Raw genomic sequence first — 12,494 nt, forward strand, 5'->3', positions numbered from 1 at the left:
TCTTCCCCCTCTCATTCAATTCATCTTGTTCTCTCTCTAACGAGTCTGTCTTTTGCTTATTAGCTGCAATCTGCTGCAGTCTTCTGTGATTGGTGGAAACGCTTGGCCGGGGTCGCAGTGTCCTGTAAATGTGTTCAATGCTCCTGTCCCTGCCAGAACTGGAAAAAGACACTTCTCCACACACACACACACACACACACACACACACACACACACACACACACACACGTACACACACACACCATTACCAAACATATTTCAATAATATTTGATGTCGGTATATTCCCTCTATGTTGTTCTGTGTGGTCCAGTACAAGTTGTCCTCTAGAGGGTTTTTGTGATTTCAGGTCATTAAATAGCGAGACTGGTTTGTCACGGTCACACCGGCCATCCTCCAGATGGATTGTGGGTATTGACCTTGAGGTCCACAGAAAAAGACAAGGATTCCATTTAGGAACCGTGGAGAGAGAGAGGTGAGGAAAAGATTGAGGGAGAATAAGAGGAGTCTGAATTGACTGAAATCCTTGAGCCATCCTATTCCCTACTATGTCACTGTCTGTTGACTAGTGTGTGTGTGTGTGTGTGTGTGTGTGTGTGTGTGTGTGTGTGTGTGTGTGTGTGTGTGTGTGTGTGTGTGTGTGTGTGTGTGTGTGTGTGTGTGTGTGTGTGTGTGTGTGTGTGTGTGTGTGTGTGTGTGTGTGTGTGTGTGTGTGTGTGTGTGCGTGTGTGTGTGTGTCTGTTCCAGTGCGTTGCCAGCACCCTAAATATAAAGCACTCTCTTTATTCAACCACACTTTGAAGGGTGTTGGCACTATCCTCCTCCCTCTCCTCTCAGAAATCACCCAATGTCACATGGATGTTAGTGCATTTGTCTGTCAGATTGTATATGCAAACACTGTTTGAGTATCATTCACTACCATTAGATGGGGACAGCCTGACAGAGAGGTGTTTTGCTGCGGCGGAGTTTGAGTTGAAGTTCAGTGGAGTTGAGTCGATTAGAACCCTAACTTCCTGAAGGTCATGCATATTGATGAACACATCCGTAATGCATGGTATATACTAAGCATATATGTGTGTCTGGGAGTGTGTGTGCTTGCATGGGAGGCCATCTGGAGTGAGGAGTGACAGACTGCAGCTGTCACATCAACCTGCCCCGGCCTCACCTGAAAAAACAAGCACACACACCTGCTGCTACATATAGCATCATTATAGCATCATCATTTTATTTTATTGTGTTGCTTTTTCTTTTTTTAAAACTTTATTTAGTAAATATTTTCTTTAAATCTATTTTCTTAAAACTACATTGTTGTTTAAGGGCTTTTAAGTACGCATTTCACGGTAACACCTGTTGTATTCGGTTTGATTTGATTTTGTGTGTGTACATACAGTATGGGAAAGGAAAGGGAATACCTACTCCGTTGCACAACTGAATGCATTCAACCAAAATGTGTCTTCCACATTAAACCCAATCCCTCTGTATCAGAGAGCTGCGGGGGGCTGCCTTAATCGACATCCACGTCATCGGTGCCCGGGGAGCAGATGTTGTTCAGGTTCGACTGCCTTGCTCAAGGGCAGAATGGCAGATTTTTCCCAACCACCTTGCCAGCTCAGGTATTCAAACCAGCGACCTTTTGGTTACTGGCACAACGCTCTTAACCGCTAGGCTCCCTTACCGCCCATGTGTGTCAGATGTCCGTCAAACGATGCTGGCCTTCAATTCCCCTTTGATTTGACTTCATTATAATAGTTGGTTGGTGATGGGTTGGTTGATCACATTGATTGATTGTGTTAATTAAATCATTACGGTGGCTAAACCCATGCCTGGTCAATACACATGAGAACAACAAACCCAGCCAGGTAACCCTCCAGATAGGAGTGGAAGCCACTCACACACACAGTGTCGATAGAAAACGCAATGGGCAACCTGTCATTTTTGTGCTTGCTAAAGGCCTCTTGGTCCCTCAGCAGGAAGATAAGGGAGAGGAGAGAATGTGTAAATTGATTTTGAAGGTCGATTGTCTATGAATTATTTATGACTGGGGAGAGGAGAACAATGTTCACTTTGTAGTGGCTTTCTAGAGAGAGAGAGGGGGGGGAGATTTAAAGAGCTGAAGAGGAGGAGACATGGAAAGAGAAGACAGACAAGGTGACTGGGAGTGACAGAGTGTCCAGGAGGGAGATCAGGAGATGATAGAGGAGAGGTGGAGAGTGTGAGCGAGGAAAAGACAGAGAGAGAAGAGAGGTGGTTGTTTCTCATGGCTTCCGAGCAAAGTATGGTCCGTCCCAACACACACAACACTGTCATCTTTAATCCTACCCCCTTTAACGCACGCACACACACACACACACACACACACACACACACACACTCATTGGCCACTCCAGCATTCAGCTGTGGCCTTGGGCATCAGAGCATGGAACTATTGAAGACAAGGGTGGCCAATGCTGCAATCAATTTCACACCCTACTCTCTCTCTCTCTCTGTCTTTATCCTCGCCTCCATCTCTCTTTCTCTGGCTTTTCTCCTCCACTTCCTCCATCTCTCTCTCTCTCTCTCTCCTCCTTTCTCCCAAAACTCATCATTTATATTTCTCTCACAGTTTCTCTCTGCTGTTCACTGTTTACTGAAAAACACTCAAGGTGAAAAATGTATCGATGTTGCCTTGAGGGGCGTCTAAGATTTGAAAACATTGGAGGCTTAGTTCAAAGCCAGTAGGGGGGTCTTGGGGGCATTCTCCCCCTGCCAAAAAAAGAAGGAATTTCAACAGCTAAATTCATGAATTTGGTGCACTTTTAGATATACATTGAGAGATTAGGACATTGAGACATTAGATATTTTTCAGGAAACTTGCACCTTCCCACCTGCCACAGCAGACACTGCCAGTACTCAATTATAGTTGCTACTGTTGTTCTCTCTACTCTGGAACACTCTGTACTCTGGAACACATACATCTACAGTGTATTGCCAAAAAAACACTCAACAACTTCAAACATATAGACTCTGACCTGTCCAATGAGCCAAACTGATTTTAAAAAATCCCACAGTACCCAAACACCCCTCTTAACACACACACACCCACACACTGGCCAGTAATTAGAATCCATAGAGCAGATTTAAGTGTTGGTCTATTGCGTGCTCACCCCTCCTGTGCCTCTCTCCATCACTTTTGTCTGTGTCATTTGTTGCTGTCTTTCTTGTCTGCCCTCTTCTGTTGCTGTATTTTAGTACGCTGTGTTGCTGTCTCTTGTCTACCCTCCTCTCTCGTCCTGCCCTGGTTTTAAAAAAGTGTAAAAGTAAACAATTGTTTTACTAGTAATTTCACAGGCTTTTTCCTCCTCACCTGGAAATTCTTCGTAAACCATGTTTTACTTTTTCACTGTCTTTATTTCACCTCTTATGATTTGTGCAAATAAATAAAATGAATTAGAATCTATAGAGCATCTTAAAGTAATACAGTCTACTGTGTGCTCATTTCACCTCTGTTCTTCTCCATCTACCCTCTTCTGTCACTTTCTCTGGGTCTTGTCTGTTGCCGTCTGTGTCTTGTCTGTTGCTGTCTCAGGTTCTTGTTTGTTAATGTCTCCTTATCTATCATTTTCTGTTATGGCCTGATCTATTCTTCTGGTGTCTCTCTCCATCATATCCTATTCTTCTGTTGCTGTCTCTGTGTCTAGTCTGGTGTCTCTCTCTATCATATCCTATTCTTCTGTTGCTGTCTCTGTGTCTAGTCTGGTGTCTCTCTCCATCATATCCTATTCTTCTGTTGCTGTCTCTGTGTCTAGTCTGGTGTTTCTCTCCATCATCTACTCTTCTGTTTCTGTATCTGTGTCTTCTCTTGTGTGTCTTTAGTTTTGCAATCCAAAACAGTCAAGGGGATACTGGGGTAGCGGAATTTGTTTTGAGCCTGTGTCTGGGTCACTTAAATCATCCTCTTCCCTACCATTTGCCCCTGGCTGCTGCTGTTCTAAGTGCTCCACTGGCCTGCTGTTCTCATCTGTCCTCCTCCCTGGCTCATCTGAATGGTAGCAAGGTAGAGGTGCAACATGCCATTAGTTAGTTGTAAAGGGCACTTCCTGATTTGGCCTCGTTTTAGGTTTGGTTCATTAATAAATGCTAGCGGCCTGCCTGAATTCAAATGTGAGTTGGTTTCGGGGTTTGGTTTGATGTGGGTGTCTTGTGTGTGTGTTCGCAGGTGGGAAGAGTTAGTCAAATTATTTAGCCAATTAGCTTCAGTCAGCTGGTGTGCGACCTGACTTTAGATAGTCTATCTACGGAGCTAGTTAGGGACCTTCAATAAATTACACAATGTAAAAGAGACAATATTTGCACACCTTTTTGTTTTCTCATTAAATGCTTTCAATATTTGTCTATGCATTTCTGCAATTTATATTTGGTTTGAGGTTTTTAAGTCATTGAAATTTTGAGATATTTGAATTTGAACATATGTACATTGTGTAATTTACCGATGGTCCCTAAATAGCCCCATATTGATTTCCAAAGTCAACCACAAATGTATCACATGCAATAGGATCAGGTCGCATGCAGCTGCACTCCGAATTGATGATTACTTGTGTAATGCCAGCTGTGGGCATGTGTGCAGGAATGACATAAACCCTACCTTCCTGCCTCACCAATTTATATTTATAAAAAATTATTATTATATTATTTACCTCAAATCTGTAATCCTCCAAGAAGCTAGCCAGAAACTCCAAGAAGCTAGCCTGAAACTAGCCAGAAGCTAATCCAGAAGCTAATCAGAAGCTAGTTCAGAAGCTAGTTAGCTTCTTTACTGGCAAATCGTTAGTATTCAGCTAACCACGGTTTGTGGTCATCAGCTATCCTTTAGCTCGAAAATCTATCGCCAGTTCTGTACGGCGCAGCGCGGCTCGGAACGGAACATACCGGACCAATTTTTCTCTCCATGTCCCTGGATTTCGACTGCTCTCTGGACATTCATACCCGGATCTCACAGCTAGCTAGCTGCTATCCGTGTGACTATCGGCCTTCGTCGATTCCGGAGCAAACATCAATTATTCCGGAGCTAGCCAGCTCCGTCAATCACTCCTGAGTTCCATCAATCACTCCTGGGCTGCAGTCACCTATCCGGACCCGTTTTACTGCCTACGCGGAGCCCCACCGGGCCTTCACAACTGGACTGCCGACGTTATCTACCCGAAGGAGATCCGGCTGGCTCCTCCGTCGCGACGTTACCTGAACGCCCATCTGCGGCCTGCAGATCTGCGGCCTATTATTATTATGTTTTCTTCTTGGGCCTCTATAACTATATCTATTGTTTTTATTTTTGTTGTTGTTGTGTGATTTGGATTAATCCCCTCTACCACACGGAACCCCACTAATCTACTGACGGAACGCAAGAGGTGGCTAACAACAGACCTCCATCCTATGCTAGCTTGCTACCGATGGCCTGGCTAGCTGTCTAAATCGCCGTGACCCCCAACCAACCTCTCCACTCACTGGACCCTTTTGATCACTCGACTAAGCATGCCTCTCCTTAATGTCAATATGTCTTGTCCATTGCTGTTCTGGTTAGTGTTTATTGGCTTATTTCACTGTAGAGCCTCTAGTCCTGCTCACTATACCTTATCCAACCTATTAGTTCCACCACCCACACATGCAATGACATCTCCTGGTTTCAATGATGTTTCTAGAGACAATATCTCGCTCTTCATCACTCAATACCTAGGTTTACCTCCACTGTATTCACATACTACCATACCTTTGTCTGTACATTATACCTTGATGCTATTTTACCGCCCCCAGAAACCTCCTTTTACTCTATGTTCCAGATGTTCTAGACGACCAATTCTCATAGATTTTAGCCGTACCCTTATTCTACTCCTCCTATGTTCCTCTGGGGATGTAGAGGTGAATCCAGGCCCAGCAGTGCCTAGCTCCACTCCTATTCCCCAGGCGCTCTCTTTTGACGACTTCTGTAACCGTAATAGCCTTGGTTTCATGCATGTTAACATTAGAAGCCTCCTCCCTAAGTTTGTTCTATTCACTGCTTTAGCACACTCTGCCAACCCGGATGTTCTAGCTGTGTCTAAATCCTGGCTTAGGAAGACCACCAAAAATTCCGAAATTTTAATTCCAAACTACAACATTTTCAGACAAGATAGAACTGCCAAAGGGGGCGGTGTTGCAATCTACTGCAAAGATAGCCTGCAGAGTTCTGTCCTACTATCCAGGTCTGTACCCAAACAATTTGAACTTCTACTTTTAAAAATCCACCTCTCTAAAAACAAGTCTCTCACCGTTGCCGCCTGCTATAGACCACCCTCTGCCCCCAGCTGTGCTCTGGACACCATATGTGAACTGATTGCCCCCATCTATCTTCAGAGTTTGTGCTGCTAGGCGACCTAAACTGGAACATGCTTAACACCCCAGCCATCCTACAATCTAAACTTGATGCCCTCAATCTCACACAAATTATCAATGAACCTACCAGGTACCTCCCCAAAGCCTTAAACACGGGCACCCTCATAGATATCATCCTAACCAACTTCCCCTCTAAATACACCTCTGCTGTCTTCAACCAAGATCTCAGCGATCACTGCCTCATTGCCTGCATCTGTAATGGGTCAGCGGTCAAACGACCTCCACTCATCACTGTAAAACGCTCCCTGAAACACTTCTGCGAGCAGGCCTTTCTAATCGACCTGGCCGGGGTATCCTGGAAGGATATTGATCTCATCCCGTCAGTAGAGGATGCCTGGATATTTTTTAAAATGCCTTCCTAACCATCTTAAATAAACATGCCCCATTCAAGAAATGTAGAACCAGGAACAGATATAGCCCTTGGTTCTCCCCAGACCTGACTGCCCTTAACCAACACAAAAACATCCTATGGCGTTCTGCATTAGCATCGAACAGCCCCGTGATATGCAGCTGTTCAGGGAAGCTAGAAACCATTATACACAGGCAGTTAGAAAAGCCAAGGCTAGCTTTTTCAAGCAGAAATTTGCTTCCTGCAACACTAACTCAAAAAGTTCTGGGACACTGTAAAGTCCATGGAGAATAAGAACACCTCCTCCCAGCTGCCCACTGCACTGAAGATAGGAAACACTGTCACCACTGATAAATCCACCATAATTGAGAATTTCAATCAGCATTTTTCTACGGCTGGCCATGCTTTCCACCTGGCTACTCCTACCCCGGTCAACAGCACTGCACCCCCAACAGCAACTCGCCCAAGCCTTCCCCATTTCTCCTTCTCCCAAATCCATTCAGCTGATGTTCTGAAAGAGCTGCAAAATCTGGACCCCTACAAATCAGCCGGGCTAGACAATCTGGACCCTTTCTTTCTAAAATTATCTACAGCCTTGGTTTCTCAAATGATTGCCTCGCCTGGTTCACCAACTACTTCTCTGATAGAGTTCAGTGTGTCAAATCGGAGGGTCTGCTGTCCGGACCTCTGGCAGTCTCTATGGGGGTGCCACAGGGTTCAATTCTTGGACCGACTCTCTTCTCTGTATACATCAATGAGGTCGCTCTTGCTGCTGGTGAGTCTCTGATCCACCTCTACGCAGACGACACCATTCTGTATACTTCCGGCCCTTCTTTGGACACTGTGTTAACAACCCTCCAGGCAAGCTTCAATGCCATACAACTCTCCTTCCGTGGCCTCCAATTGCTCTTAAATACAAGTAAAACTAAATGCATGCTCTTCAACCGATCGCTACCTGCACCTACCCGCCTGTCCAACATCACTACTCTGGACGGCTCTGACTTAGAATACGTGGACAACTACAAATACTTAGGTGTCTGGTTAGACTGTAAACTCTCCTTCCAGACCCATATCAAACATCTCCAATCCAAAGTTAAATCTAGAATTGGCTTCCTATTTCGCAACAAAGCATCCTTCACTCATGCTGCCAAACATACCCTTGTAAAACTGACCATCCTACCAATCCTCGACTTTGGCGATGTCATTTACAAAATAGCCTCCAATACCCTACTCAACAAATTGGATGCAGTCTATCACAGTGCAATCCGTTTTGTCACCAAAGCCCCATATACTACCCACCATTGCGACCTGTAGGCTCTCGTTGGCTGGCCCTCGCTTCATACTCGTCGCCAAACCCACTGGCTCCATGTCATCTACAAGACCCTGCTAGGTAAAGTCCCCCTTATCTCAGATCGCTGGTCACCATAGCATCTCCCACCTGTAGCACACGCTCCAGCAGGTATATCTCTCTAGTCACCCCCAAAACCAATTCTTTCTTTGGCCGCCTCTCCTTCCAGTTCTCTGCTGCCAATGACTGGAACGAACTACAAAAATCTCTGAAACTGGAAACACTTATCTCCCTCACTAGCTTTAAACACCAACTGTCAGAGCAGCTCACAGATTACTGCACCTGTACATAGCCCACCTATAATTTAGCCCAAACAACTACCTCTTTCCCAACTGTATTTAATTTTAATTTATTTATTTATTTTGCTCCTTTGCACCCCATTATTTTTATTTCTACTTTGCACATTCTTCCATTGCAAAACTACCATTCCAGTGTTTTACTTGCTATATTGTATTTACTTTGCCACCATGGCCTTTTTTGCCTTTATCTCCCTTCTCACCTCATTTGCTCACATTGTATATAGACTTGTTTATACTGTGTTATTGACTGTATGTTTGTTTTACTCCATGTGTAACTCTGTGTCGTTGTATCTGTCGAACTGCTTTGCTTTATCTTGGCCAGGTCGCAATTGTAAATGAGAACTTGTTCTCAACTTGCCTACCTGGTTAAATAAAGGTAAAATTAAAAATTAAAAAATGAACGTTGTGATGCAGTCACGACCACAAGCCTTACAAAACTCAGTTTTGGATGAGACTGACTTTATGACCAAAAATATTCTGTTTACACTTTGTAGTCAATTTTGACAGTAGAATAAATGTTTCTGACTCACGTCGATGCAAAATAGGCTGTTTTCTAAATGAGAAATGTTTTTTTAGGAGAAGTCGCTCTTTAAAGTTACTGACACGACTAGGGCAATTCAACTAAAGAAACATTCAATTGTCCACATAACATGACAGATAAGTAGCTGCATAGCCCCTCGGCTATATGAATATAAAGAGACATGAGCCCCAAAAAATGATCCGTAGAATGTACTAAGTTATAAGACCTCTGTGATTAATTTAATTTTGTGATGTGTGTATATATACACATGATATACAGTACATGGAGTACACAAGTGTAATGAAATGCTTACTTGCAGGTTAACCTTGCAGACAATGCAACAACAATAGAAAAAGTATGTTAAAAAAAAGTGAATAAAAAGAGTAATAAAAGTAAAAGCTCTATGAAATAATTTCACAAATTTAACAATGGACAATTTTTTACAAATAGTTACATATCCTATATGCAAATGACAGACACGAGCCAAGCATGTTTACCTGTAGAATGGAATAGTTTATAAGACCTCTATGATTCTTTGCATTTTGTCAGTTCTACCACCTCAACATTGCTAATTTTAAACAGGGTTAAATGTAATATTGTAGTAAAGTTCAGCTTCAGTCCACAGGGGGGCACTGTGTAACTGTCAGAAGATATGTGCTTCAGCCAGTAGCTACCGAAGTGGCTAGCCAGCTACAGAATCAAAACCCATCAAATACACTCGCCGGAAATAAACACTTTTCCTAATATCATGACTTATATCAACATCCTTAGCTTGCCCATTCACTAAATATACTGTTAACTAACTCTGACGGACACCCAATAGTTTAAGGGTACTGAACGCTAATGCTAGTTTATTAGCATTAGCCAACCCTTATGCTGAGGGAGACTAGCTAATTAGCCAACTCTGCTGCTGCTGCACTTTGACTTAATGGCTGTTCTGCCCTCTCCACCTCATTCACTGTTGCCTCAACCAACTCAACCCGTTCGCTTGTTTTGCCACTCTTTCGGAAGAAGTCCCGAATATCCATATTTTCTGCAATGCTGCAGACTATTGACTGAGTGACCGACGATTTGCTGAGTGATGACGTTGGCATCGAACCGCTGGTGCTGTAGGGTTGGTGGAGAGGTCAAGGGACATGAGTGGTCCACTGCATTGTGAAATCTCAACCAACCCTAGCAGGCACCTTGTCACTCCGGGGGCTTCTTGCAGTGGCTGCTACTGCCTAGCTCAATATATTGTATTTTTTGTTATATACTGTGTAGCGCAAGTGATGTGTGGTTAAGGTAACTCATATTAGACCATCAAAAGGTTCAGTGCTGGGTCAAAAACATCCTTCAACACTTAAACCTAATTTGCTCCAGGGGTGCCTTACTACCATAGCTGACCCTGTAAAACAACACATTTCACTGCACCTATCTGGTGAATGTGACAGTAAAACATTGTATTATTATCATATATCGCATTACAACAACCCGTAACGATACACTTCAACCATACTATTAGAATACCTCGATTAGCTTTCTCGCCAGTCCCCTGAGCAGCAGGTCCTGATGTTGCAGTCATGTCTCCTGTGTGACTGGCTACACCACCAGTTCACCTGTACAGAGCCCTGGTTCCCGGATCTTTTTGTGCTGGCCTGCCAACTCCCATGGTCATTGTCACGCCACAGGAGTTGGGGAAGAGAGCACAAGCAGACCTGCGACCAGGCTAGGGGGTTTCACTCCTGTCTCCGACTGTTCTGTTCTGTTCCAATCACTAACTCGTCTATGGGAAAGTTGAAATGCTGAAATGCTGCCTCACTGTGTGGGGTGTCTGCGTCACAACTTTGTCAGGATTTTGTTTGGACACGACACTCTTTCTCATCAGTCACTTCAGAAACACCTGCCAGCTCCTTGTCGCTCTGTCCCTGCTGCCAGATGGAATAATGAACTTACTCTCTCCCTCGCTCACTCTCTCCCCCTCCCTTCCCTCTCTCAGGACCTCTCCGTTCAGGTGGAACACAGGTACTAAGGAGAGGATGCTGATCAAGGTGACAGACAGAGAACCCAGCTTCCTCTCTCACCAGGGGAATGGTTACTCACCCTGCGACCCCCCACCCTCCCCCAGTCCCTGCACCCGGCACAGCCTCCCGTACCCGCCGTTCCTCTGGAGGCTCCGCCCCCCCTGATGGTGCCCCTGACGGCTCTCCCATCCTCTATGTTGACCGCCACCAGTCGCCCTTCCTAAAACGGGCGGAGCTAGGGGGCGGAGGAACAGGGACCCACCGGCGCTCGTCGGCTGACTCACAACCTTCTTCCCCCCGCTATGCCTATGAACCCCCCCTCTACGAGGAGCCCCCCTCGGAGGTAGGACGCTCCAGCAACACAGTTACACAAACACATTCGTAAAAAACACCTTCAAACGCACCTTTCAGCTAGTTTATGTCTTGTGATTTGACTGTGTTCTACCTGCCTTTTCCCTGTATCCGTATGTGTCTGTCCTGTTTCGTCCGGTCTTTTGATTCATTTTAATTGCCCTACGATTTAAATACGATAAGATTTGACTTCACTTGCACTTTTATGTTAATTAACTTTTTAACATAAGTTGAACTTGTCCTTGACTGTAGGACACAAATGTATTGTTATTATTATTATTATTATTATTATAGTACCAGCCCCCGCCCATCTACGAGGAACCTCCCACAGATGTGATGCGCCACCTGGGCTCTGACTCCTCCTCCTTGCTGTACGGCACAGGGAAGTCCCCCACCCGGGGAAATCCCTCCTCGGGGACGCCCCTCTACCTCTCGCCCAAACAGAGCCACTCCCCCTACGGTCAGCTAGTGCTGACCAGACAGAAGTGCCCAGAGAAGACACAGAGTCTGGAGTACAGCCCTGCAGGGAAGGAGTACGTCAAACAGCTGGTCTATGTGGAACAGGTAGGTAGTCCGAAGGTTAGAGAGATGGACCAGCAACTGGAGTGTTGCTGGTTCAAATCCCATGTCTGACAGGGAAAAGTGTGGTTGGGAGTGTGATGGTAACTGGAGAGTTGCTGGCATCAGTCTTGTGTACAGTGGACAATAAAGTCATCTTCTTCTTCTTCTTCCTCCGCCTACAGTCCTCCTCCAGCCCGCGTTTTAAGACGTCCGACCGCCTCCTTCGCTACGGGACCTCCACGGCCACCCCTTCCTCCACGGGGGGTTATGGGGGCTCCTACGGGGGATCCTACACCCTCCAACACAGCCAGAGTCTGATCCGGGACCCCCGGCTGCTGCTGGACTACGGGGGTGGGGAGGGGGGCGAAGGCGGGGGCCAGAGGCTGCTCTACGAGGACTCCATGTCCTGGAGCTCCAGTCAGCACCACTCCCTCTCCCTCTCCGGGTCAACAGGAGGAGGGGGCTTCTCGCCCGGTGGCAACCGCAAACGCAAGACCCGGAAGCCCTCCCTGCCTCAGGAGCTGGGGAGTTGTGGAGGGGGTGGTGGGGTGGAGCGGGAGGAAGGGCCAATGTCGGGGACCCTGTCGGAGGCAGTGATGAACCAGGCCAGGCTGGCGTGGGAGGCCCAGCAGGTGATGAAGCAGAGGAGCAGTTGGGACTCGG

At 45.7% G+C, this 12,494-nt stretch overlaps 1 protein-coding gene across 1 annotated transcript in view; it reads left to right on the top strand.

Annotated features, from left to right (window-relative positions):
• LOC112250035 (rho GTPase-activating protein 39-like) overlaps positions 1 to 12,494 on the top strand; it is a 147,628-nt gene that overhangs the window by 104,712 nt on the left and 30,422 nt on the right. Inside the window, 4 exon segments of the mRNA XM_042327949.1 lie at positions 10,895 to 11,004; positions 11,006 to 11,262; positions 11,565 to 11,834; positions 12,014 to 12,494. The exon segment at positions 12,014 to 12,494 is cut by the window's right edge and continues 272 nt beyond it. Of these exon segments, the coding sequence (XP_042183883.1) occupies positions 10,895 to 11,004; positions 11,006 to 11,262; positions 11,565 to 11,834; positions 12,014 to 12,494 (1,118 nt within the window).

Source organism: Oncorhynchus tshawytscha, linkage group LG01 (assembly GCF_018296145.1).
Source record: "Oncorhynchus tshawytscha isolate Ot180627B linkage group LG01, Otsh_v2.0, whole genome shotgun sequence".
Taxonomy (NCBI): Eukaryota; Metazoa; Chordata; class Actinopteri; order Salmoniformes; family Salmonidae; genus Oncorhynchus; species Oncorhynchus tshawytscha.